The sequence below is a fragment of the Thunnus thynnus genome, chromosome 11 (assembly GCF_963924715.1).
Source record: "Thunnus thynnus chromosome 11, fThuThy2.1, whole genome shotgun sequence".
NCBI classification, from domain to species: domain Eukaryota; kingdom Metazoa; phylum Chordata; class Actinopteri; order Scombriformes; family Scombridae; genus Thunnus; species Thunnus thynnus.
Window position 1 is genome coordinate 29,265,832 of NC_089527.1, and position 27,897 is coordinate 29,293,728.

At 43.2% G+C, this 27,897-nt stretch overlaps 1 protein-coding gene across 1 annotated transcript; it reads left to right on the forward strand.

Annotated features, from left to right (window-relative positions):
* The first annotated feature begins 14 nt into the window (after nucleotides 1-14).
* Nucleotides 15-27,839, forward strand: lats2 (large tumor suppressor kinase 2). The gene is made up of 9 exons (XM_067604336.1): nucleotides 15-245; nucleotides 7,469-8,206; nucleotides 17,305-17,437; nucleotides 17,796-19,387; nucleotides 20,607-20,834; nucleotides 21,003-21,357; nucleotides 21,664-21,846; nucleotides 22,555-22,661; nucleotides 23,572-27,839. Exons 2-9 carry the CDS (start codon nucleotides 7,841-7,843, stop codon nucleotides 24,127-24,129), a joined length of 3,522 nt encoding a protein of 1,173 aa, XP_067460437.1. The 5' UTR covers nucleotides 15-245; nucleotides 7,469-7,840; the 3' UTR covers nucleotides 24,130-27,839.
* Nucleotides 27,840-27,897: the final 58 nt, after the last annotated feature.

Below are 27,897 nucleotides of genomic sequence, written 5' to 3' on the forward strand. Positions count from 1 at the left end.
GTCACGTGACCTGAGGAATGTTAACAATGCAGCGAGTGTCCAACTTTGTGCTGCATTTCTGATCCTGCCTGGAGGCTGGGGAGAAAATGGAGGCTCATTTCATCATATTTACCCCGTTCCTCCGTCTTCACTGAGCTCCTCAGCTCTACCAACGCGCTCAACTACGTGAAAACCGGATTTTAAAAGTTGGCGTTTGACGGGATTTACTCTCCAGTCTGAGTTATTCTTGCTACTTCTCTCACATGGTAAGTTGAGAGTTACTTTTTTGGGGAGGGGAGTGGTGGTGTAACTTATTTCCACGACTTGTTGCTGAGGGGAAAGTTCCGTTACGGGTGTGTGTTAAAAGTTAAATGTTTTAAACCTCTACAGAGTCAATTCTTCTTGCATAGAAACGTTGTGCTGTTGCTGCTGTAAGCCCCCCAACCTGGGATGCATTGAGAAGGCCACAGGACGTTAAAACAGGGGTTTCCAAACTTTTTCATGCCCGGGGGCCCCAGGCAGAGACTGGAAACTACACAGTCGCGTTTTTGTAAAGGGGTTTAAGATTTGCCACAAACGAGGAGTTAAACTTAAAATCAAAATACTCCTTTTTTACATACTTTATCCCCTGGTGCTAATTTCAAGTAATTGCAGTTATGCTGAGATGTTTTTGCTGGGGACCCCCCTCAGGGACCTTTAAGGAGCCCTAACTCCATGTTGGGGGGCCACTGAGTTATAATAAAGGGGACCCAGAAGCTATCCAGCTCTAGTTCTGCTGCTAATATGATGTGTTTCAGAACATCCTGTGCTCATTTCAATGTTTTAGTAGCATTTGTAGAGAAAGACTGCATGCACTACTCTGTAATAAATATACAGTTGTGCTATATGGTGAAAACACACTGTAGAGAGACATAAAGGTCTCACAATTAACCTGAGAATTATTGGATCATTTTTTGTTTTTCCTCAAAACAAAAGGTGGAAATAGCATCAGTCTGTTGGGGTTAAAAAAAAAAAGGGAAATATCTGGAAAAAACTGTCCAGGATGTATGCAGATCATTTGTTTAGAATTTGCAATTTTCACTCTATTGTAAGGCTTAAGGCCTGCATAGTTTGGCTCTGATGCAACCATGTGTTTCATTCAGGTGTGCCACTACTACTCTACACACACACACACACACACACACTCTCTCTCTCTCTCTCCCTCTCTCTCTCTCTCTTTCTGTCTGACACATGCTTTTACTACATTAAACTGCCAGCAGTTGTTGGGTTTTATCAGTTCAGGTGTTTGATTAGTAAAGAAGTCACCTGGCAGTAGGGACTCCCTCCTCACAATGCAGAGCAGCAGGCCCGAGTTATGCAAACCCATTCATAACACCCAAGTTTTATTTAGACACTTTATGTTCCTGCCAGTCTGTTTCCTGAGGCGGGGGGTCACATTTTTGCAACAATTAGGTCTATTATGCTTAGGCTATGGTGGTGCAACAGTGTGTCGTCAGGTATCGGGCCACAGCTGGATTGAATTCTGTCAGGCAGTGCGGAGGCATCTGTCAGGGAAGAACCACAGGGATGTGGGAAATCACCACTGGACTACAAACAGATGTTGGCTGTGTCCATTTAAGCTTTGTTGTGCGCTTTATTGTTACAGAAGCAGGTAACCAGGTCCCACTCTGGAAGTAAAACAACATCCTGGGTGGCAAAATAGTGAAGGGTTATTTAGGATGAAGCAGCCACTGTGGCCACTGGATGTAAACTCCGGCTCTGGTGCTTGTGCTGTGCCAAGGCCTGGTTTAAATTTGCATGTGTGTCTGTTTCTGGAGATCTGTGAACACCATGGAGTGCAGAAGTATGTGGGTGTAGTGTCCCTTAAAGACCTACAGGTCTTTAATGCTGTTTTTGGACTTTCTTGTTCCTGTTAACCGCAGCTGTGATTACAGAGTTTCTACAAGTTTTTTTGAAATGAAAACACACATAGTGAGAAATGTCAGTTTATACACCGGAGAAATCCAAATGTACTCACACTACAGAGGAGAAAAAAAACACCAGTGCATCACAGACTGAAAAATATGTAAATGATCTTTCCCATGGGAGTCACATACCACTTTAGCTCTCTTTTTCACTGACGAGCTCATATTTCTCTTTCACTCTCACACACTCAATGCTGTGACTTCCCCTCAACTCTTCTCTTTGTACACACATGACATTTCTTGGAAGACACAGTCCTGGCCACTAGCGTTTCCCTCATTTCAGCTGTCTGTCACTCCAGTAGGCTAAAGCAGCTAGTCCTCTCTTTTCCTCTCTCCTCTTCCTGTAATTTCCACAAACACAGGAGTGACATTAGCTTACACATTCTGTCATATTTATCCAACGGGGTTGAAATTATCTGGGCAGCTCAGATTGAGCGTGACAGCGGCGTATGAAGGTTCAGATTTAATCTGCGAACGGCTCATTCCACCAGATATCGGTGCCGAGCAAGTCTCAAAACAGATTTTTTTTCGAAGGGACGAAACGGAGATAGCTGGTCCCGCTGGTGCCAAAAAAGAAAGGCATAGATGAAGCAATCAGCAGCCAACACATCAGAGCGTCATAGGCTGAGAGACCTGTCCATCAATAGCTGTTCTGACACCTGCACCAAAACAAATTCCTTCTACACATGTACTTACTACAACTTCCTTCTGGTGTACTTATTCAGCAAGTACACTCTAGGAGGAAAATAATCTAGCTGAGGAGTGTCAAGCATTATGTGGAACAGAAGTTGTCTGTATTTCAAAAGAGAGGTTTTTCCCTTTCACTCAAGTGTGCTTGCTGTTTTCTTTCATCTAGTGGCCATCAGAAGAACTGCAGAGCCTCACATTGGCTTCAATGTTTTCCTGTAAACTAAAGAAAAAAACGGTCAAGGTTAATATTTCAGTGCAAATAAACGTATAAGAGAAGTGATTTCTCTTAATTGGAAACATAATTGGAGTAGTACGGGGTTAAGTGGATTCTTAGCCCACTTCCACATTTATTATTATTGATTTAATTGAAAAAGATAAAAGGTAGAAGACTAAATGACACTATAGGATGGATATATTTGCAGCACATGTTTGTGTGAAAGTGGGATTTTCTTGAATGTTGGCCAATTCGGGGTCAGAGGTTAAGATTTGGGGTCAGGTCACAGCAGAGATTATGCTGAGGTATGTACTGATGAAGGTTAGAGGTTGTGGTTGTGGTTTGCAGCAGAGCGGTGTTCTTTCACTTTTTATTACGGTAATTGTTGAAGTCCCCCCCCCCGTCCAAACACACTCTTAATTCCTATTCCCAGACAGAGAACATGTCATACACTTTTTTTGGGGGGGGGGTTATTTTGGTCAGCATAGACTGTCCCATGATTCAACGGCGGTATGAGTTTACTTGTAGTTACTTGTGGAATGGAATGCTCATTGGTCGGACGTGGCGCCTGAAGCATCACAGGAATGGAGGCAAGAGATCCCAGAGATGGGGCAACATTTATGCAGCTTGACACCCTTCGTCCCGCCCTACCCTGCCACCCACCAATATGGAAAAAAAAAAAAAAAAAAAAAGAACAACAAACATGTTTTTGTCCATGCAAAGTTTTATCTGTACAAACAGTGAGGGCTGTGTCCTTCTTAGAAATGGCCCAAAGGGATGGAGACAGACAGGGAGGAGGTGGGCGGGGGGGGTGGGTGGTTGGGTGGGGGTGGAGTTCAAGGGCTTCTTATGTTTGGCCAGTCTGGTGTGAATGCCATGATCCCGGTCATGCTCAGCATCTACTGGAAAGTAGCTGTGGGTGATGTGGTTGAGATCAGTATCAAGATATTAATAAGAACATTTTTGATACATATATATATATATATTGCATTATATTAAACTAAATAAGGACATTTTGTTTGGTTTTTTTATGTGAGGCGTTACACAAACATTTTCTCATGTGGCAAACCAAAACTTGAATGACTCATTTAGTCAGTTTTTAATCAAAGTTTTCTTGGAATCATCTGTTTGTATAAAACTGATGGTTCCCAAGCAAAAATGGTGAAACAATAACACAATGTGGTTATATCATCACCATGCTATTCCACTGAAATTTTATAAATGATAATATTGAATATCTTTTGACTGGCAGCGGTGAGACGAACAGTAAACTGTGCGTCCTGTAACACACAGCGCTGCAGGTAATTGACTTTAACTATATTATTTATAAAGTAGCTATTCTCTACGGAGCCATGAATGAACATTTTAGAGTTGCAAAGTGTGAGTATATATCGATTGGTTGACATAGCAACACTATCAGCTGATATAACGGACATCTTTTTCTTATTTTAACTTTATTTCTGAGATTTGGTGTGATAGGTGGCTCCATACCCAGAGAAGAAGCATCATCATCAGTAACCTCAGTGATTGAATGTTTCTCACCACAATGCATTTTGGGAAGTTGTAGTTCTCTTTGAAGGTTTTTCAGATTATAACTCCTCTTCATTCTCTACTCTGGACCACAGGAAATACTAGTTCTGATGGTTCCAGCAGGTGTCTGCTAAAATAGTCTACCAGGACACCTCAGACATGCTTCCAGTCAACGCTCGGTGGATGACTGAGATGAACCTTCCCAGTATAGTTGCTATAGTAGCTATTTGTTTACACTTCATTGAAACGGGCGTAGTCATTGGTTAAACTGACTCAATACAAACTTTAGAAAATGGTTTATGCTTGTGGTATGTTGCCATATGAGCGCAAAAGGTGGTGTGATAGAGAAAATAACAGACCGGCCTTTGACTCATCCATTACTTTCATATGTTTCTGGATAATAGTCAGTCACATAATCAGATCATTAGCGGCTTGTGAATTTCTTTTACTGATCTACCTGCCAATCAGATTCTTTGAAACGCACCCAGAACAATCACAGTTTGATTGCTTAGCAAAATTGTTTGAATAGCAGACAAGTTTTTCGACCACAACCAAGTCAAAACCTGCCAGCATGTGATTGTGTCTGGAAGTGTTCCGATGTTGGTAAATAACAAACCAGATTGGCATCTGGAGAGCAGACACCACCCGCCAGCCAAACGGGAATCTTCTCTAGCTGAGGAGGATATTTGAAGCTTGTGAGCTGCTCGGTTGGACAGGAAACCGACCTGCCGTCAGTTTCAGGGTCGTATGTCAAGAGGTCTTGCTTGGTTAGTAAAGTGAGACTTGACTTAAGTGGAAGAGTGCAGCAAAAACTAAATCAATAAATAGTAAAAAAGTGAAATATTTCCTCTCTGTTAATCATGTGGGAGATGCTACCAGGTTCTGACATTCAAGACATTAACATTCATAATCTCAATAATGTGATGTACTGTCAAAATAACAATAACAAGGGTGCTCAGTTACCAGCACAGTAGTGTAGTGATGATGAGAGAATGTCAGTCTCTGTTTCCTTAAACTGTTTGACAGGTATGTGCTGATTAATTAAAAGTCTGTATTTGTGTATGAATATTGTGAACACAGTTTGTAAAGTTAACGCTCATAAAGCACATAAGCCAGCAGCTCCTAATTAATTAATGAATTGTATCTGAATTTATTGATATTCTGTTTGTAAATTCATTATGTAATAATCCGGGTTATGATGAGAATGTCTCATAGTCTGTATAAATACTTTAGTAGTGTATATGTTTTAGGGAAAGTGAAAACAGTGAATATACAGTACTGTGCACAAGTTTTAGACACTAAAACTAAAGGGAGGATTTGTTCCAAAATAATGTCATCAATACTTTTATTTATCAGTTAACTTCATACAAAGTTGAGTAAACAGCAGAAACCTAAAGTAAATCAATATTGGTGTGAGCAGCTTTGTCTTTAAAACAGCAGCAGTTCTCCTCGTTACACCTACACAGTTTTTCAGGTACTTGGCAGGTCGGTTGTTCTGCATCTTGGAGAAGTTGTCACAGTTCTTCTGTGGATTTCGGCGTCTGAACTGCTTGTGTCTCTTCATGTTAATCCCAGACTGACTCCATGATGTTGAGATCAGGACTCTGTGGAGCCAAATCATCTGTTGCACGACTCCTTGTTCTTCTCTGTGATGATAATAATTCTTTACGACTCTGGCTGGATGTTTGGAGTCGTTGTCATGCTGCAGACTGATCAGACGCCTCCCTGATGTTGCTGCATTATGGAGAAGAATCTAAACATCTGAAGAGCCTAAAACCTTTGCACAGTTCTGTATCTCACATCAAAGTATACTAGTCTACCTGTTGCATTATAGTCATGTGACACCACACCTGTCAATAATGACGTAAAATGATGTTAAGTCACAAGAAATCTCAATTTACTGCACGTTATTGAGTAAACTATTAAGTGTGTGTTCTAGGGAGTAGTGAACGAGGGAGTGATATCAGACACACTGTAGGTGTTTATTATAAAATTTTGCGTGCATCATCCTCTACCTCATTTGCTCCCGGTCATCATAACGAATCAAAAACCTTCCAAACAACAGGCATCTCCTAATGTCACCCCTGATGTCAGTGTTTATCGTTGGTCCTCGCATGACGCATCTGACAGCAACACGTGCATCTACTCCACACGTCATCCCAAATGACCTGGAGGAGTAATACTGTTGTGGCAGAATGTGGAGTATGTTCCTCTAAGATAAGACTGTCAAACGGTGTGAAATGTTTGATCGCAGGAGAGCATCACGGGCAGCGGGGAGGGCCGCTGACTTGTTCTTGTTCTGACCCCACGCTGGAGCTCTGTGCTCTCACAGGGGTGTTTACCGATGACCACGTAGCACAAGTATGCAGTGACAGGGGCTGACTTGTGCAACCGCAGGGGAGGGAGTTGGTGGTGGGGGGGGGGCAGGTGGTGTTTTATGGCCCCTAACATTCCTGAATTATGAATTAGGTATGCAACAGTACTGCCTGTGCATTCCTGGTACACAATCTGACTTCCAGGTTATACATGTCTCAAACTGCTCCCATTTTGCTTAGATTTTTCTTTTTGACACATGAGGGTCATTCTGATATCAGGCTGGTGTCGACCTTTTTGTGAATATAAGGTAACAGCTGATCATGTCATAAACATCTGGGGAAATGTTATTTCTTTTCAGTGCCTTTTAGTTTTTGCAAACTCTGCTGTATCCCAGAAAATTTAAAGATAGTGAGCATCAGTTCAACATCTCAACTAATTGTGATGTTTCTTAAAAGTTTAAGTCTGGTATGCATGTTGTTAGTGTTAATAAATACCTTTTCTGCAATGCATTGATAGGCATCAACATATATATAGAAGGAAGCAGCAGTCAAAAGTTTGAGCACACTTTCTCATTCAAATAAGGGAAAAAGTTTGGGTTTTTTTGTCATTACTACTTCTACATTTTTGTCGTTTGTAGCTAAAAGCAACACTTGTTATTCTGAATGTAAATTGGCCAGTGCCTGCTTTAATTTTAGAAAAAAAAAAAGAAAAACAAAACATTGACACTATGTATGACCACAGTCTCCATGCTCTAATTCCATCCCCTCCTCCACAGGCACAGATTGGCAGCATCATGGTTTGGCTTCGCGGTACCCTCGTGACCGGCTGCATTTCCTGGAATAAGCTGGAACCTGAGCCTTGAAAGCCACACCATGGAATGCCTGTAGTACCCCGCTTCACCTTCATCCACCCCACCAGCATCAGCAGGAATCAGAAACACAAAGAGAGACACAAACAAATAAGGGACACAGAGGAGGATTCCCAAATCTGTCCCTCCAATCTGCTGCTGGAGACTTTATCTATTTAGGTCAGCCAGCTTGGGAGGGATCTTTTTTAGAGGGGACTGAGCGCCAGTCTGTGCGTGTGAGAGCGCGCGCGTGTGTGTGTTTCCCTTTTTGAGTAGGTGCCTGCCCTGGGCACTGAGGCCATGAGGCCCAAGACTTTCCCAGCTGCCCCGTATGTGGGCAACACACGGCAGAGGCTTCAGGAGATCAAGGAGGGCCTGAAGCAGCCGGCCAAGCTGGTGAGCCAGGCTCTGCACGGAGGCAGCTCCCGCAACGAGGGCAGCAGAGGGGCCGACTGCAAGGGCGGGAAAGACACGGCCAGCCGGCAGCAGCAGCTCCGACCCCCACAGAAGTTCAACAACTACCAGAATGCCTTACGGGAGATCCGCAAGTCGCTCATGCCCTTTGCCAACGAGTCAGGCCCGTCTTCGGGGTCGGGACACCCTGCCGGCGCCGGCGAGGTCAACCGGCAGATGCTGCAGGAGCTGGTCAATGCCGGCTGTGATCAGGTGGGACACAGAGAGAGAGAGAGAGAGTGTTTGTTACATGCATGTGTGTGCATATGTTGGCTTGTATCCTGGGAGTATGAGTGTTGGTGCAAACACAACTATCCCGTTATTATCTCTATCTAGTGAGCAGGACTGTGGTAACAGATTTGTTTTCTCAGCTGTGATGATCTACCTTCATTTTTCAGATATTTGTTTCACTGGATCAGCCACTAAAAGATTCCAATCTGGTTATTTTATCTAGAAACACTTTCTCAGTGAACAATAAATTAAACTAAAAACTGACAAAATTGTAAAAAAAAAAAAATGTTTCCTAAATGAAAAAGTCAGGCTGGTTTTTCACAAACAAATCTTTATCTCCATGAATCTATACTGAAGAATAAATTAAAGAAAACAATTGTGAATGGATGTCCAGATAAAAATAAAGAGCAAATGTCTGAATAAGGTTCAGTATTCTCCAGACACCTCAGTTGACCTCAAAACCCAGTTTCAACTTTTTAGATTTCTGGAGCGGGACGTTTGTTTTACGGTTACAAGATCCATTGTGTCCTCTAGAAACATAAAGTAGGACCATTTGTGTGTGAGTCATAACTGATTATATCGCTTCACTATTTTGATCCATTTCTCATCTCCACAATACTATTGTCACATTTTTGTATAGTGATATATTGTGATACCCCTGACACCGTTTGCTCCGTCGCAGTTAAAAGCCACTTCACTCAGATGTGAGAAGCCGCTCTGCCCCCTTTAGTCAGGAATTCTCAAATGAAAGCGGTCAAGAGTGCCACACAAATGCAACACAATATAAGCCTTCCCTGCCAAGTGTACAATGCCATGGTTACGTAACAGTGCCTGAGCGTGGAAATGTTGAAATATTAGATGGATTTCCCAACCGGGCTGTTTGGCGTTTACTCCCTCTGTCCCGCTAGAGGAATGCGAGGGCACCGTCGAACATCTCCAGAGGAAAAGGGAAGACGAGCGTTTGAATGGGAAGAGCCGGGTCTGTTTCACACTCAACCTTCAGCCTCACAAATCCCTGAGTAACAGTCATGTGTATGCTGTTAATCAGGGGTCACTTCACTTCCCTTGAGTCGAGGGAGAGTTGACCTCGACATCAAACCGCAACCGTATTATATTGCACCTGTTACTAAGCTCTGGATGAGGATGAGGGAGACTCATCAAGCTGCACCTTGTCTTGTATTCACATCAGGACTAAAACTAAGGTGCATCTAATCTGACAATAGCAGTAACAGGTTACAATGTCCTGTTAGAAGATGAAATATGAATCAGGAAGTCCAGTTTGTAGGTTTAGTAAATGCCTGGACACCACATGGAGGTTTATTCTAGTACAAGAGTCACTGGAAATAGGGAAAAAAAAGTGTCACTCTGAATGCACACTTATTGTTACTTTCTTTTTTTTTTGAGTAACTGCTTAATGATTTAGTCTCTAGAGCAATAGAAAAAAATAAGTCAATAAATAAAGCAGAAAACAACATACAGGCTCAGTCAGAGTATCTTCTTTTCAGTATTATTCTCTTTTAGAGCTGTTGAAAGGCATTGAGGGAAATCCTTCAGTTAAGGTTTGAGGGGCAGCCATCCAGTTTTTCGATTTGGTACAGCAGTGGTTAAAGGACTAGAGGACGGGCCCTGTGATGGAGCTCGGCATGTGAAGAATGCTCCGCTCGAGCCCATGCACAGCGCTATGAAGAAATCCTCCCCGCTACAGCGGCACCCCTTCAGGGAGAGACTGTGGAGCCGAGCCAAATTGATTTCAACTTATCACGACGACAGACCCGCTGTTTGTCGGGTGTTTGCTGATAGCTGAGCTCTTTGCTTTGTGTCTTGTTTTCTTCCTCTTACATGCAGCTTCTAGTGGGACTGATTCAGTGATTCTGCCCAGTGAGACATCAGCAGGCAGGTTTCAGCTTCCTGAGTCTCCAGCACTCTTCAGAGTTTGATAGTTATATTTCTAAATCTGATCTAGAAACTGACCTCTGATTGGCTGTGTGTTGAAGCAGTAGTGTCCAAACAGCTGCTCTATTGTTTGGATTAGTGTTGGGAACACCAAAGAGACAATATGAGGATCAACATAACATGGTTCGATCCCCACACGTTCCACATTTCTAAAGTGGACAAAACACAAAACTCCAAAGTGCTCTGACTGCACGGCCAGCATCTTGCACGGTAGCTTGCTGCTGGTGTGTGAGTGAGCGTTATTGTGTGTGTGTGTTATTGGCAGAGTTGGAAAGCTTTCACTATGAATTCACCACAGTCATGTGATTGAAACGGAACCCTACCTATTTTTTTTAGTCCATGGCAGGAGAGCCAAAAAGCTAATTTTGTACACTATCCTCCTCCTGGTGCAAATATCTGTAGACGATAGTGAAAGAAAGGCTCGTAGGCTACAATGGAAGCCATTTCCGTGGCTACAGCGCCGGCTAGTTGACCTCCATTGCTGCCACCATTGTGAATGGACCAAACCAATGCTGGCTCAGTCAGTACAAACAGGAAGCGAACATTCAATGGCAGCTGGGTGGACCAGTTCCTTCTGCTGCAGTCGTGTCGCCACCCAGAATGTCGCCTCTCCTCCTCCTCCTCCTCCGTGTCTGGTCCGTCTGTCAGACTCTGCTGCTCAGTCCCTGTCCCTGTTTGTCCCTCCCTGTCCCTGTGTGTGTCTGTGTGTCTGTCTGTGTGTGTGTGTGTGTCTGTGTGTGTGTGTCATTCTTGATAGGTATGCACGTTTTATTATAATGGCTTTGATTGATTTGTGTTCATTATATTAGTAACATAATAATAATAACGGGAGTTTTAATGAATCTAATACTTGATTTAGCTTCAGGAAAAGTTTTCACTGAAATGATTTCATGTTCAAAACATACGACCAAAATAAAAGCCTCCATGTGGAAGCCAGAACATAGTTTATTAATATTGTTAAAAACAACAAAATGTAACTTCATCAGTACGTATGAGAGGATTTAATGTCTTTATGCTCAAAGGATTTTACTTTTACTAATATGTTTATGTGGCCAAGAGGTGATAGTAGTAGTAGTTATGTAACAAGAAATTAAATGCTTTGTTTTCTTTCTTCACATTGTTTAAAATGTTTGGGTGGTATTTTTGTATTTAAAGTGATCTTAAATTACACAACAGCCTGCTTTAAGAAGGAAATTTAGTTAGATGTTATTCCCAAAGGTCCTGATATTTCAACCTGCCCTCAAACAACAAAGAACCTATTTTTTTTTCTTCTTCTTCTTCTTCTTATCAGCTAGCCTCGTCTTCCTCCTCCTCCTCCTCTCCTTCTCTCTGGTCCTCTCCAGCTGCAAATTGCGGAGCGCTGTGGCTCGTTACATAATCACTTCTTTTTTTTTTAAGGGAGGAAATGTTTTGGAGGGGGAGCGAGGGAGGGAGGGAGGGAGGGAGGGAGGGGGACCGGGGGAGGGAGGGAGGAGGGCGGGGGTGGCATGCCACGCATCGAGATGACAGGGAAGGAAAGGAAGTGAAGGGAAGGAGGGTGCGTTAAACGTTTTCCTTCCCTGAATTTCTCGGCCATCCCCACAGGCCTTCCACTGTATGTACAGGACAAATTGCGGCCGGGCAGGAATCCGGTGCACGCAAAGAATATGAAAGCCTCCAGCGTGTGAGCGAGCGAACGCGGCGGTGTTTATGCAATGATGAGGCCAGCAGGACGTGACTTGGAAGCACTTTTAGTGTGTGTGTGTGTGTGTGTGTGTGTGTGATCATGGTTTGTACGTTAGGGTTAAAGACGAGGCTTCCCTCGGCTCACGCTGTCATAATTTGCAAGCGAGGCGTAACCTCGCTTAAGCTTTGTCATGTTTTGTCGGTAGAATCCGGTATTTAGCAAGTTACAGCCACGGAGGAGGAAGAGGAGGGAGAAATGTTGCTGGTTTTATGGCCCTCTGTGTGCGGATGATGCATGGATGTCCTTCCCAGCATGTCCATCCATCTGGCTTTGATTTGCAGGGTCCCACACTGGAATGTGTTTCAGAATTGGGTCAAAGAGACAACTAATATAAAAAAACACTACGCTGGCAGCATAAAACTTCATGAAAATAACGTTCTCCTCATGCAAAAAGAGCTGAGCGCACGTCTGTGTGAGTTACTCTGCTTGTGTTTGCACTCGTTTTGTCACTGTCAGTTTGTGAGTACAGTTTGTAGGCTGGTGATTATGTGTTTGGGATAACTCGGCGGCTTGCGGCCCGCAACCATTATGACAAGGGTGCAAATGTGGCCTGGATATTTTCGACTGAGAGAGAGAGAGAGAGAGAGACACAGAGAGAGAGAGATGGGAGAGAGACTATCCAGATTGCAAATAGCTTGAATTCCTGCTTCCTGGACTGTGGAATGTGAGCAAGGAACATCTGTCGCCATGACAGCAAGGTCACCAGGCCCGCCTCCACCCAACACACACACACACACAATTTAAAGAGACAAACAATAAAAATCAGACAGATAGTATGACTGTTTTAATGGTTCAATATAACTCTTATATGACATCTTAGATATTTGTAGTTTTTAATCCAAATATTTTAGCTTCAAGTTTATTATTAAAGGCAGGAAACTTTTCTCCTTTATGTTTCTCAACATTGTCAATCAGAATTTTTAATTCTGTTGAGACTATTTGCACATTCAAGAACACAATGAAAAGAGCAGCATGGTTATGTAACACATTCTGATTGACTGATCTGATAGTTAAACACACTCCAACTCTTGTTTCTTCATGTTTTTTTTTATCATTATAGCATCAATATGTAGTTATTTTCTCTTCAATGAATTCTGCAGGAGTGTTGGTGACCTGTTCAGTTTAAAACACTGATCATGTGATCTCAGTGTGTCATCACCCATCTCTCTCTCTCTCTCTCTCTCTCTGTCTCTCCGCATTTCCTGTCAGCTCAGTACTGTAAAGACAGAAATGCTGAAAGAGACTTAAAAAAAAAAAAGAATTCCGCATTATGACACTTACACATATTAACCAATATACAAATTGGCAATACTGTACTTAATTATCATCATGCCGTTAAAGCAAACCTGAACTTAAAAGAAAGAGAGACATAGATGAGAAGACGGAGGGAAGCAAACGAGGTAGAAATAGTGAGTGAGAGGAGGACATAATGTGACATTACTGGGCGGCGCTGGCTACGCAGGAATGCAACACACACACACACACACACACACACACACACACACACACACACACAGGAAACAGAGTATAAACAGTGCTGTGTGTGTGTGTGTTGATGGTCAGTCTTGTGCTTTGGGACATGGAGTTGTGTATGTGTGTGTATGAACGCGCAGATGAGGGGGTTGTATTCACTATGATGATTTACACCTATATAGAAGCACTGTGATGGACACACACACACACACACACACACACACACACACACACTCTATAGAAAACATAGAAAGTGTGTGGTCCTGGCATTTCCTGGCTTTGAGAGGTGACTGTGCCCACAGTTGCTGCACGGTCCTACTTATGAACCATTTATAGTTTCCTCCCGTCAAATAAAGGCGGCCTGTCTGAAGGGGCACAAAATGGCCGCGCAGGAATAAAACTTCTCTCTTTTACTGCTCAGACATATCTTTCATGCTTCTGTTAGATGACATTATACTCCTTTGCATTATATTACAGCAGAAAACCTTTAATGTCCTCGTGTACTATGATTCGCTCTTATTTTGACACAACTTGTATTACAAAGAATCGTAATCGCCTGCTAAATTAGGACGATTCCTATCGATAAGAACCATCATCTGAAGCAAAACGAAGAAGAAAATGGCATCAGTTCCATCAAAGGCAGCAGACAACAGGAGAGTTTTTCATTTTAAAGCATCTAAAGGGGACGTATTTAAGACAGCACGGTAGCTAAAAGCAGCTTGTTTGGTTCTGACCGGAGGCGCTTCCAGCTGACTGCTTTCTAAAGATCTAAAGGACCTACTGGCTTTATATTCTTCAAGCATATCAGACATGTATTTTGGCCCGAGGCTGTTGAGTGATTTATAAGCTAGCAGCAGCACTTAAAAATCTATTCTAAAATTATCTCGAGGCTGTAGTAAAGATTGAAGAACAGGAGTACACACAACATCTATTGCAAGTCTGTCTGCGCAGGAAGAGGATGACTCCCATGTTGCTCTTCCTGAGGTTTGTTTCCCAGTTAAAGGGGGGAAGTTTTTCCTTATTGGAATTGAGGATCTAAGGATAGAGGATGGACAGATTGTAAAGCCCCCCCCCCCTGAGGTAAATTTGTGATATTGATATATAAAAATAGAATTGACCTGACTTGAGTGATGTGCTCAGTTTTCCTGGTTCTTGTTAGAACTCTGGGAGCAGCAGTCTGAATGAGCTGCAGGTGTTTAATGAGGTTTTTTCGGAAGCGCAGACGAGAGCATTTCAATACTCCATAAATGACAATGTAGCATAAAAGACCACAAATATCTGATTATGGTGCCGAACGTTCAGTCACACTACGGGATAAACACCTGGAATGTAAAACTCAAGCACATTCTCATGACTGGAGCTGATAAATATGTGCATATGTAGGTTTGAGTGTCTGAATCATGACTTCCACCAAAATACCATCTGCAAAAAAAAAAAAACCCAGAAGAACTTTCATTTGTGGCTGCTGTTACTGCTTGCGGCCAGCAGGGGCGTGTGAGCGGTGGGGGTGAAGTCTCGAGTTGAAATGTCTTTGCAGTGAGGTCATATGCCATTCGAGGGGATTTCCTCATGTAGGTGTGGGTCGCTCAGCCGGTGAAGGAAAGACAGATTTTTACTGTTGTGTTTCTCTTCCACTCCGCTGTCCTGTTTGTTTACATGTTTGCTATTGTGAAGAAAACAGGAAGTCAGGGTAGTTAGAGGCAGCTGATCATCTTAATGCCTCCCCCCCACCCCACCTCCACCCCCCACCCAACACCACACCACCTAAAGGAATTTTAATATGCAGACGGTGTCGAATCAACTTAAACATCTACTGCACATAATGTTCAGGACATTCCTCTCATGAAGTACACTAATGAGTTGAATTCAAGGTAATACTAGGAGGGATTCTCGTAAATCTTTATTACATAAAACCCATCAACCTTGCCTGATGGGAAGACATGAGGATAAAGTGATGAAACATGTTGTTACAGGTTAGTACTTGTGCCATTCTACTATGATTTCCTATTAGACCTCTGCAGCATTCTGAGCTGTAGTAATTGTTCTGCTAACAGACGGTTTATTTTGACTTAAGTCCATGAAACTGTCAGTTTGGCTTTTTTTTTTTTATTATCTTGATTTAAATCCCAACAACTATAAATAAAGAGGTCACCGCCCTCTAGCTGCAAATGATGTACGTGTGAAGGCATCTGAAGGTGTTTAAACTAGTTCCTCATTTGAATCCTGAGCTGAAAAGCTTTTAAGATCTCCTGCCTTACATTAAGCCAAAAGGAATGATAGGCATTGTTTAAGAAACAGCCGTAAACTGGAAAGGAATGCTCTGCATGTTTCCTTCTTCCTCCATTTTTTTGCTGCCGTGTCTCAATTGTAAATTGCACAGCAGCTGATGATAGAAAATACCAAAGCGGTTAACCAGCATTTTTCACATAGGTGACCTACATACCTCTGGACTTTTCCAGTGACCCACCTGTTGGAACTGGACTCTCCGGGCCTGGGATGAGCTCCACATGCCCCACCTGCGGGTGTGATTGAAGAGGGAGACGAGCCAAAGGGCAAACAAGCAAATAAAAATGCCACTTTACATGAATGAAAATGGAATCAACTTAATTCATAGATCTTCACTAGAAGCTGTACGGCTGCATTAGTTGTGGTATTTTTGTGTTTGTCTTTTTTTTTTTTTTTTTTTAATTCATTTTGCAAACTAAATCAGCCAGACATTAAATATTTGGGTGTTGCTTTAGTGATGACAGGAAACTCCCATATCCAAGAATTGAGAGTTGGCTGCTGAACAGGAATCTTTTTGATTCAGTCTGCTTCCAAATTCCTATGAAACTTTTCTCAATGTCCACGTGTGATTATCGTTTGTCTTCTTCATTGGATTCTCTGACAACATACTGTAGCTCGTGAATGCAAGTGATCAGTCTTTGCTTTGAATGTCATTAACAAAATGTGACAACATTAGTGTGTGACAGATTATGACCGTGGTAGATGATCAATCTAAAGCAAAGTTAGAGTCTGTGTTGACTGTTAATCAGACTGAAATGAACAAAACCAAAAGATTAAAAATATAGTTTAGTGGTAAATGCTGAAACCTGCAGTATCACCAGTATGTTAAAGGGAGCGTTTACCGGTCGGCTCCTGTGAAGCTCGTCTGTCAGTGCCACTGAAGTACACGCAGGACCACACCCTGCTATGAAGCTCTAATTACTGAATCATTCACATGAAATAATTGCACCCATTACGAATTATCATGTGGCTGTATGGCAATTGCCTTGACTCAGTTTTCTTTGAATGCTGACTCAGGATCACTTTGCTCATCTTTTTTCCCCACTTTTAACAGTTTTTCCAGTGACCTACATTACAATTATTCCCAATCTACTGATTATTGTAACCATTTTCAATAGTCATATGACTCACTTCTGGTATCTGACCTGGCATGGTTTTTATGTGTTGTTGTTGTGAGAGGCACAGGAAGTCACTGATATGTGACCCCAAGTAGAGAGGATGCAGGTGTTTGAGCACCCCCTGGGACAATTTTTTTTGTGTGTGTGTGTCTGGTGTGTGTTTTGGGTGTATGGATCAACCTGATGTGTGTTTATGTGTGTTACAGGCATGCATGGGCCTGTGTTTGTGTATGATTCATTGCTGCTACCCGCAGTAATTTGTGTGTGTGTGTGCAGAGTATCCAAAGCTGAATGTCTGGTCAGATTCGTAATACATAATGTTGTTCACTTATTCTTTGATCAGCATTTTCCGCTTTTTACTCAAAATTTCTGCCATTCTACACGTTCTTTTAGGCCTTCTCATGTTTTGACAACATGAAATATTTGAGAACCTTGGCTTTTGATGAATAAAAAAAGGAAGTTTTCAAGAAAAATGTGTCAAAGTTTCCCTTTTTTGATTGTGTTTTTGTGTTTTTGCACTACAGGAGATGGCTGTTCGTGCACTGAAGCAAACAGGAAGCAGGAACATCGAGGCAGCCTTAGAGTACATCAGTAAAATGGGTTACCTTGACCCTCGCAATGAGCTCATCGTCCGTGTCATCAAACAGACTTCACCAGGTACATGACTGCAACCTACTAGTAAATTGACTTGGCTTTTTGGTGAAAGAGATGGTACTTATGACTCCCCGGCATGACTGCAAACCCTTGTCTTTATTAGGGGTAACTGACCTAAAAGTAGCCCTGACATCAGCACCCCTGAATTTAGCACATAAGATATAATTGCTATATGGCATCCTCTCATAAAAAATTAAAAATATTAATTTACTGTATATGCTCCTCATTTCTCATACAACCCATGTATTACATCCGTACTGTATGTGCTAATTGAACTAGATCCTTTTCTAACAGAAAGTTACATGAAATTACTACAGTATTTCCTTAGTATATGAAGTAGTCTTACCTGTTGTGCTTTCAGGAAAAGCTGGCATGCCAAACACAATGGACCACCGGCCTGCGATGGAGGCTTCAGGTGAGGCAGGTGCCATGCCCCCGTACCACCAAATGGGGGCCCCACTATATGAAGGGGCTGGCTATGGCCCAGAGGGTGAGATGCCAAGATCCTACATGAGTGCTCCCCCTGTTATGAACTACATGATGCCCCCATCTGGAGCAGCACAGGGCCCTGCCATGGGAAACCCAATGGGTCGACCTCCCAGTATGGGCAACTATCCACCGGTGATGGCCACCCAGAGCAACCCAGCTAACACCATGTACCCTCCAGGGGCCCAGCAGAAGGGCTATCCTGGCACTATGGAGCAGCATGGGCCCATGATTAGCTACAACGTCCCTGGCCAGCCGCTGCAGCTCCAGCCACAGCCACCAGGGGGCCCTGTGCCAGGCCCCCATTATGACTATGGCCATACCAGGCCTCACATGATGGAGCCTACAGGCTATGGAGTCAAGAGAACCGCCTCCTTCCAGAACAAGATGGCACCGCCACCCATGGCACCCCCAGACAACTATGTCAACATGCAGGGTAAAGGGCCCATGGGCCAGAACGGGCCAGGAGGGGGAGGATATCCTGCCAACCTCTACCTGCCCCCTCACTCCCACCCACGCCAGGCCAGCCCCACCTCCCACCAGGTCCACATGATATCCCGTTCCCCAGGTGCGGTGGGAAACATGGGCCCAGACTTCTCTGATCTTCCCCAGGGCTTGATGACGCCATCCAGGGCTAGCCTCAACCTGGACCTGTATGACCACCACTGGGCAGGGCCTCCAGGCCCTGAAGGAGCTCCGCCAGCCAGGCAACCCCAACCCCAGGGCCCATTCAGGGGTGAGGTGCGTGTCCCCAGCAGAACCAACTCCTTCAACAGCCGATCTGCTGGGCCCAACGGCGTTCGGCCTACGATGGCAGCACCCCCTGCGGCTGGGAAACAGGATCCCTCATTGGGCCCTCCAAACACCATCACAGCTGTGACGTCCCCGCCCATTCAACAGCCGGTCAAGAGTATCCGTGTGATGAGGCCAGAGCCCAAGACAGCTGTGGGCCCATGCCACCCCGGCTGGATGACCGCCCAGGCCCCGGACACAGCGGAGCCTCTGGCTTACATGCCAGAGGAGACCTACTCCCTTGAGCCTGCTCAGGAGCCACGCTGTCCGCCGCCACCCTACCCCAAAAATCTGTTTATGTCTGGCGCAGCTGGCGATACAGGGGCCCTGGAAGGAGCTGGAGCCATGTGCGGAGGTCAGGACCTCAGCACCTCTGCTGCCAGAAGCACACACAGCGGCAGTGGAGGCAGCGGAAAGGCCGAAGAGAGCCAGCAGGTTAAAGAAAAAACCAAGATGGGGAAAGGAGAGAAAACGGTGAAAGACAAGAAGCAGATCCAGACGTCGCCCGTTCCAGTGAGGAAGAATGGACGCGACGAGGAGAAGAGGGAGTCACGCATCAAGACCTACTCACCTTTCGCTTTCAAGTTCTACATGGAGCAGCACATAGAGAATGTAATGAAGACCTACCAGCAGAAACTGAACCGCAGGCTTCAGCTGGAACAAGAGATGTCCAAGGTAAGACAACACTTCACTGCACTCCCTGCTGTACTTAACCTGCTCTATGATACAAATTCAAGTCAGCTGCTGAATCATCTGAATAATAAGCAGACACCATTGAACCTAATGGTTTGATGCTTTCTAAGGTCACTTCTCTGTGGAGATTTTATGATATTTAAACTTTTTGCTTCTCCGGAAAGCGTCAGTAAGTAGGAATTAAAGGAGCACACAAGGTGTTTTATCCCATTGACTACAAATTGTGTATATGTTACATTATTGCAGATCATTTTATAAAAGATACCATATGTTTTCAGAGTGATTTTTATGTCAGACATCAGTTTTATACATTTCAATAAAACATGAAACGACTTGAAACTTGCTTAAATCCATCATAATGAAAAAACAGCCATTAGACTATATAGGCAGTGATTATTTTACAAGCAGCAGCAGCTTCGTATTTTAATAGAACCAGTTATGTTTATGTTGATTCTCAGCAGAGCACACAACCATCAGTGTTCCAACACGCACTATCAACAGAGGACATTTTTGACAAATAAATGCTAGCAGCAAGGTGTGCCCTGTGAAGGTTTAATTGTCTCAAGCAGGCTTTAAGTCTCTGGAAGTCATCGTTTTCGTAGCCCAATGAAAGTAAATAAAACCAACGGCTGCCTTTAGGTTGGAAATCAATCAGGAAACGGCATGCTTTGAAAATGGTCGAGAGTAATCTGTAAGTATGTTGTATTAAGTGAGCTAAAACTGCTGCTAAAACCTCTGGTACAGTTCTTGTGCCTCTGTGTATCTCTGAGTTGCACAGAGCAGTGATGGTCAAGAGGTTATCTTCCAGAGAATTCTCCCTCAGGGGTTTGTTTTAGACAACAAGACCTTTGTCTTGGAATGAGAAGTCAGTGAGTTCACACTTGTGTTTGCATGAGCTTGTTCTGAATCATGACTTTGGCCTCTGCCCTTTTGACCTACTTGAAAGTAATTTGAAAGGCATTTTGAGAGGAGAAAAAAATACCACAGCCAGTCCCAGACAGTTAGGTAACAGACTGAGTAAAATTTGACAATAAGGTCAGAGCGCTAGCTTCAGCTCATGCCACTTAACTTTCATTAAATGAAAAAAATGTACTTGTATTCACGTTTTTACCAAAACCGCCTCTCAAGCTTTGTGTATTCATAAACTTGTTTATTCTCCTCATCGTCTCTCCCCTCTTCAACCCCTTTCCTTCCTGTGTAGGCGGGTCTGTCGGAAGCAGAGCAGGAACAGATGAGGAAGATGCTGAACCAGAAAGAATCAAACTACAACAGGCTACGCCGTGCCAAAATGGACAAATCCATGTTTGTCAAAATCAAGACGCTAGGCATAGGTGCCTTTGGTGAGGTGTGCTTGACACGTAAGGTGGACACTGGTGCTCTTTATGCCATGAAAACACTGCGCAAGAAAGATGTCCTCAACCGCAACCAGGTGATTATTGTATATAGACACTACTGATTTGAAGAAAACTTGAATCAGAGCCTGTGAGTTTGCACAGAATATCATTTTTGTACAATTGTTGGTATTATTGCTTTTATTGCTTTGATGATGACGTGTTGTTAGAATAACCAGTTTAAATGAGGACTTTCTTTGGTGCAGGTGGCCCACGTGAAAGCAGAGCGTGACATCCTGGCGGAGGCAGACAACGAGTGGGTGGTGCGTCTCTACTACTCCTTCCAGGACCGCGACAGCCTCTACTTTGTCATGGACTACATCCCCGGAGGAGACATGATGAGCCTTCTCATCCGAATGGGCGTCTTCCCCGAACCTCTGGCACGTTTCTACGTGGCAGAGCTGACACTGGCCATCGAGAGCGTCCACAAGATGGGCTTTATCCACCGTGACATCAAGCCTGACAACATCCTCATCGACCTGGACGGACACATCAAGCTGACTGACTTCGGCCTGTGCACAGGTTTCCGCTGGACACACAACTCCAAGTATTACCAGAAAGGTGAGACTTTCTGATGAATTATTATACTGTTGATGTTGGGCTGTTTTTGTTAAGCTATGTATATGTGTATGTATGTATATATCTATGCATACACATATGTTTCACTTATATCTGTTGATTAACTGTAGTGAAATTGTATTTTGGGAAACTTATTATTAACTAATTAAAGAAAAAAACAGAAAACCAGTACATAATAATGTTTAGCCACAATGAATTGAACATGTGTTTTTTCATACAAATGTTTGCAGCCAGCTGGTGTGTTTCCTGTGTAGTTTAACAACATTGTTCCTCTCCTTCTGTCTCCAGGGAGTCACGTCAGACAGGACAGCATGGAGCCCAGTGACTTCTGGGATGATGTGTCTAACTGTCGCTGCGGTGACCGGCTGATGACACTAGAGCAGCGTGCCAACCGGCAGCACCAGCGCTGCCTGGCTCACTCTCTGGTGGGAACACCCAACTACATCGCACCCGAGGTGCTGCTGCGCAAAGGTGGGTGCTGATTTATCAACCAAAGGTTTGACAATTTCTCTTTGTCTGTGCTTGATCATTTCAGACACTGTGTGTACGTACTGTAGTTATTTGTTTAACTGGGCAGAAAATCCTATGTTTTCTCATGTGTCTTTGTGCCAAATATGTGCTATTTTATTTGAAATGTAGTTCAGTACACTTTTATCCTGCAACATTAGAATGTTTTGTATCACTAATATTCAAAGATACCTTTCATAAGAAATGTAACTGAAACCAAAAACATGCATAAAATATGAATATTGTTATTCTCTAGAATACTCAGACATCCTGCAGTCTCTAATTGTTTGGACAGTGACTTATTTCCTGTTGCGTTGACTCTGTACCCAGCCCAGAAAATGTGAAATGAAACAATGACTGTGAGGTTTAAGTGCTGAGGTTGAGCTTTAATTTTCTAGTATTTGGGTTGAACACAATGTCATAATGCACTGTTCAAAAATGTTGTATAAAAAGAGCTGAAAGTTCTGCTGTTTATCTGATATGGACCCTTAAAGCTGAGAGTCAGCAGCTTAACTTAGTCATTGTTTTATTTCTAATCTAACATGCAGGAGTACAGAGCTGACACAATAGAAAATATGAAACAAATAATACTTGTACTGTTTTGTCCTGTTTGTTTTTTCTCTGAAGTCAGAGCACTTATCAATTCATGTGACGTTTGTGTCTCGTGTGCAGGTTACACCCAGCTGTGTGACTGGTGGAGCGTGGGAGTGATCTTGTTTGAGATGCTGGTGGGACAGCCACCCTTCCTGGCCCCCACTCCCACCGAGACTCAGATTAAGGTCAGTGAAGAAGAAAAACATTTCCACTTTGAGTTGGAGTTAAACCATTGACCAATAAATGAATGAACATCAGCCTGGTGTACCCGGGTCAGTTTTATCTCAGCAGGGCAAAGAGAGGAACAAAAATAAATAACACATAGAAATTATAGAACATATAATACACACATAATATCATCCTTCCTTCTTCTTTCTTCTATCTTTCCATCGGCTGAATTATGGCAAATATTATATATATTAGGACTGAAATTAAAAATTATTTTCATTCAGTCTGTCAATATATTTTACAATTTTCCACTAAGCATTATTAGTCCATTAGTCATAAATCATTTGGTCTAAAAATGTCCCTGAGCCCAGGGTGACGTCTTAAAATGTCTTGTATTGTCTGTCCAGCAGTCCAGAGCTCAGAGATATTCAATTTACAATCATATAAAACACAGAGAGAAGCAAATGCTCACGTTTGTGAAGCTGCAACCAGTGAGCGTTTGGCATTTTCCTTGATAAATGACCTAAACCATTTATCTGTTATCAAAGTTGTTGATAATTGATTTTCTCCGGGTTGCCTATTCAGTTAGTGACTGTAATTGTTTCAGCCTGTGTAGACATTACACTGTGCTAAGCTAAAGTTACAGGAACTGTTAATGTTTTGATTTTAAATCTCCAACCTGGCATGATGACAAACTACCAAAATATCAATGACATGACGTCAATAAATGAGCTCAATGTGACTTTTCACCCAAACCACAAAAAAGTGCGTGTTTTCCCTCCTACCCACAGTGGTATTTAGTCATACAGACAGTTTTGGAATCACAAGCACAGCCTTCGACTCAAAGAATCACTTGGCCTGATGATGTCATGATACATTTGCATCTAGCTGCTGTTTCCTCATGTATGATATCTCTCCACTCCCCAGGTCATAAACTGGGAGAGTACACTGCAGGTGCCCGCGCAGGTCAAACTGAGCCCCGAGGCCGTCGACATCATCGGCCGCCTCTGCTGTTCGGCGGAGGACCGGCTGGGTGCCAACGGAGCCGGCGAGATCAAGGCCCACCCCTTCTTCACCCAGATGGACTTCTCCAGCAATCTGCGGCAGCAACCGGCCCCCTACCGACCCAAGATCGCCCACCCGATGGACACGTCCAACTTTGACCCCGTGGAGGAGGAGGGCGGCCCCGGGGCGTGGAGCGACAGCGGGGACAGCACCCGAGCTTTGGACGCGCTCTGCTCCCCGCACGGGAAGCACCCGGAGCACGCCTTCTACGAGTTCACCTTCCGCAGGTTCTTCGACGACCACGGCTGCCCCTTCCGCTATCCGAAACCTCTTGAAGTCAGCGAGGTGCCGCCGAGCATCGTCGGAGCCGGCAGCACTGGCCCGGACGAGGAGGAGGAACAGGAAGAGGAGGAGGAGGAGGAAGAGGACGATGAGGAGGAGGGAGAGCAGGGGGAGGGATGTGAGCCGGTCTATGTCTAGAGCTGCAGAGTGACAGGCCTCCTGAGCGTGCTCGTCACCCATCTCACGGCCCTCCCACCTACCACTGCTCTTCTTCTGTGTGTGTCTGTGTGTAGAGGTATGCATGATACACAGGTGTCTCTGTGTGTGTTTACGCATATCCGGCATGTATGATGTTACAGAGTGTGATTGTTAAGTTGCAGGAGCAGGACTGATGAACATCGCCACCTTGTGGAATCTACTGTGTGTCCACAATGACTTCAAATACGAGTCTCCCCTCACCTGGGACCAAGAAACAACATTCTGTATGTGACTGGCTGCATCAAGGGTGAAACGTATGTGGTTAGGAGAGCGAGACTCAGAAACTGCACAGGCTGAAAGGAGATTGTCAATAACCTTGGGAACATAAGGATGTCTGGATCACAGAGGAAGTTCAGACAAGATTTCTAATCCGAGGACTGCTTCAGGTCCTTCCAGCGGTTTCTTTGTATCCCATTCCTTCCACCCTCGGTCTTACAGACGACTGAAACACCAGGAGCTACTTCCTGTCGGACCTGTGCTGCTTTACACTCGAATATTGGACACGGCAACGTGAAGAAGAGTGTAACAAGTTTACTCTGAGCGCAGGAGGGAGACTGAATAAGCAACACGCCTCTTTCACAGCTGCTGCAAAATAAGCTACAAAAAAAAAAAAACACACACACACATGCATGCACGTGCACACACTCACGCACACACTTCTTCAGTACAGCTCGTGGGGCGAAAAAAGGCATCAGGTCTCTGCAGGTAGATGTCAGCGTCCATATATTGATGTTTTTTTGGCTCAAAGGTTTAGAAATAGCTGTTCAGTGTCCCTTTAAGCATTCCGTTCTTAAAATTTATTTCTGTATATTCACTTTAAATTTCTGCATTTGCGGCAGGTCAAAGTTCACAAAATTAGAATCAAATGAATAAAACAAGATATTTTTTATTGGTATATCTTCTATACTCACAGCAGCCTCCTTTTGATTTCGTGCCAACTTAAGTTCGGCGTAATGTTTTGATCCTTCTTCACTCAGAGGCTGCTGCTGCTACAAATATTGTGTTGATAAAATACTTCCTGTTACTGATTCTACACACTGAGCCATTTCAAACAAGCCCACCTGATTAAACCTTGTGAAAGTTAATAGAAATCAGAGCCCACCTCGGACCGGCCTAACACCCCCCCACCCCAACCCCCTCCACAGTAGGTCAGATAAGTCGGTTTCTGACTGAGAATCAATGCTCTAACACACACAAACACACACACACACACACATTCACTAAGATGCACAGTTTTACAGCTATCCTGCAAAGATCAGTCCCACAGTTGCATTGTAACTAAAGCAGTCTCCTCTCTCTTCCGGAGGCGTGTCACGAAAAAAAAAACACAAAGCAACACGTTCTCACAACAGCCAAAACATGTGATAGTATGACTAAGTGCAATACAAAAAAAAAATACATTATATATAGTTTTCTAAACACTTAATATCCTTTTGAACGTTTAGTACTGAAACATGCCATGTACAAATATATTGGTTTATATATATATTTTTTTTCTCTTTTCAGTTACAACATGCTGCTTATTATTGTGGTTAATATTATTTACATTATTATTATGATTGTTATTACATGTGTACCTGTTTTCGTCATGGCTTAAAGAAGCTTAATTGCCAAGTGTGCTTGGGTTTTGAAAGTAACGAGCTGTGTGCTTTTTCTAGTTGAATGTCGGAGCGTGCGTCGCCACATGACGACGGGGCGGCAACAGATATGATGATGATGATGATGATGATGATCAGTGTTTGCAGAACATCGACGGCAGACTCTTCACCTCCTGCAGCCAGGCTGGTCCTGAATGCAGGAGGAGGAGGAGGAAGCTGTGAAGGTTCAGGAAGAGGTAGAACGGAGGAGTAGACAGGAGATAGATGTAGAAGAAGAGCGAGACAGGTCGGCTTCAGGAAACGTAGTTTGAAGAAAGAATGAATAGCTTTCTCTATTTTACAAAACCGCAAACAAAGAGTTAGTGTTTGGTACATTTTTTCTTTTTATTTATCCGAAATGACCACATGTTTGAGTGTTGTTTAACTCTGTTCTTTTTACGACAGACCTGTGCCATGTTCTGTATCGGAGCTCTTCAACACGATCATTCAGTATCTTCTTGCTTATTGACAATCAGCAAACACTTAAGTGCTCTCTCTGTGTCGAACTGAACAGTTTGGTGGATTTTACACCGAACTCTTCCAACAGTATTCTGAATTAGACTTAATGACTGGGAATGCTAAAGAAGTCAGAACTATATTATTCTTTGATGCATAACTGGCAGGATGATAATGTATGGATCAGATTTGTTACAGAAGTTTTTTTGTTTGTTTGTTGTTTTTTTTTGTTGTTTTTTTTTTTGCTTGACAATTTATTGAAAGTTTGTTTTTTACTGTAAATGTGCCTTGTGTTCTAAAGTGAGCAGCACAATCTTAAAGACTGCCTTCTTATTATCTCCTCTTTTTCACAGACCTCTTTTATATCTCATTACTCTCGATCTGGGGAAGTGGACAGAGCGCACTCTGTTTCACATTCACACTGACTGTGTTTACATGTAGCAACAAGCTTCATATAATTGTAGTCAAGAACTTCAGTAGAAGTAGATGAGTCAGAGATAGAGGGAATGAGCCTCCAGATGGATTTTCCCATTGAGTCACGTAGAGACTATTTTGTTACTGTAACAGAATTTATTTCCTGTTGCAACACAGTATCTTATGAAACGGTAACAAGGTTTTCACAGCTGTACAATGTGACAACTCATGTTTGAATTGATTAAACTGCTGGTATTATTGGGTCGGAGCAGATCATTCAAATTTTAAATTTCCTATCACAGATTGATAGATTTATTGCATGGATACCAAAAATGTGAAATGAATCACAGTGAGATATGAGAGTAAGTAAGTGAAAGACTCAAACCAGTATGTAAACACAGCCAGTGACACGCCTACGAGCTGCCCAGTTTAAATAGTCCTCTACTGAGCAGCACCACTGGATCCAGCAGAGATGAAGTGCTTCGCTCGAGGGCATCATAACTGGGATTGCTAAAGTAGGCTGGTGTTGCTCTGTCATCCCCATCCAGTTTTCTATCAGCCGGTCCAGACGCCTGTAAAGACGTCCTTCCACTTTTCTAAACCTCTCGTCGAATTCACATCGACCAGGACAGACTGCTCCTTTAAAAAAAAAAAAAAAAGCTTTATAACGAGAGCCGCGGCTCTCTGCAGAGTGTGTGAGTGCCACAAAGTGTGTGAGGTGTTTCCTGGATGTGTTTTTGTTTTCTGTTTTTAAAGTTAGAGAGTGATGACTGACAATCTTTGACTTGATGTCCTACCATCTGATTTCTTCACGAGACTTACTTGTGTATCCTTTTTCATTTTGTATTTTTACTCCAAGGAGCTTCTTGTTGTCTTCAATGCTCCTTAATGTATGATACAATTCTGTTACTCTTGAATTTATATTTATACAGATATACATATTTTTTGTATCTTTTTTTTCCCCTTTTTTTCAACTTCCCCTGTGCTAAAGTTCAAACATCCATGTCTACGCAGTATTATAGATGATGTAATGTGGACAGCTATCTCTTTTTTTACATTTATGTATGAACTGAGAATTTGTATAAATGCTGTCACGGTCTTTGTGTGTAAAATGTATGTATAAATTAAATTAACCAACTCGGACTCTTGCTTTATTTCAGTAACATTTGATGTGTGAACTGAAGGGGACACAGTTGCTTTA

Excerpts from the sequence above, each read along its gene's own strand:
- lats2 (XM_067604336.1), top strand. The coding sequence starts at position 7,841 with ATGAGGCCCAAGACTTTCCCAGCTGCCCCGTATGTGGGCAACACACGG. Across the intron at positions 17,438-17,795 it reads CATCAAACAGACTTCACCAG|GAAAAGCTGGCATGCCAAAC; the intron begins GTACATGACTGC and ends TTGTGCTTTCAG. Across the intron at positions 19,388-20,606 it reads TGGAACAAGAGATGTCCAAG|GCGGGTCTGTCGGAAGCAGA; the intron begins GTAAGACAACAC and ends CTTCCTGTGTAG.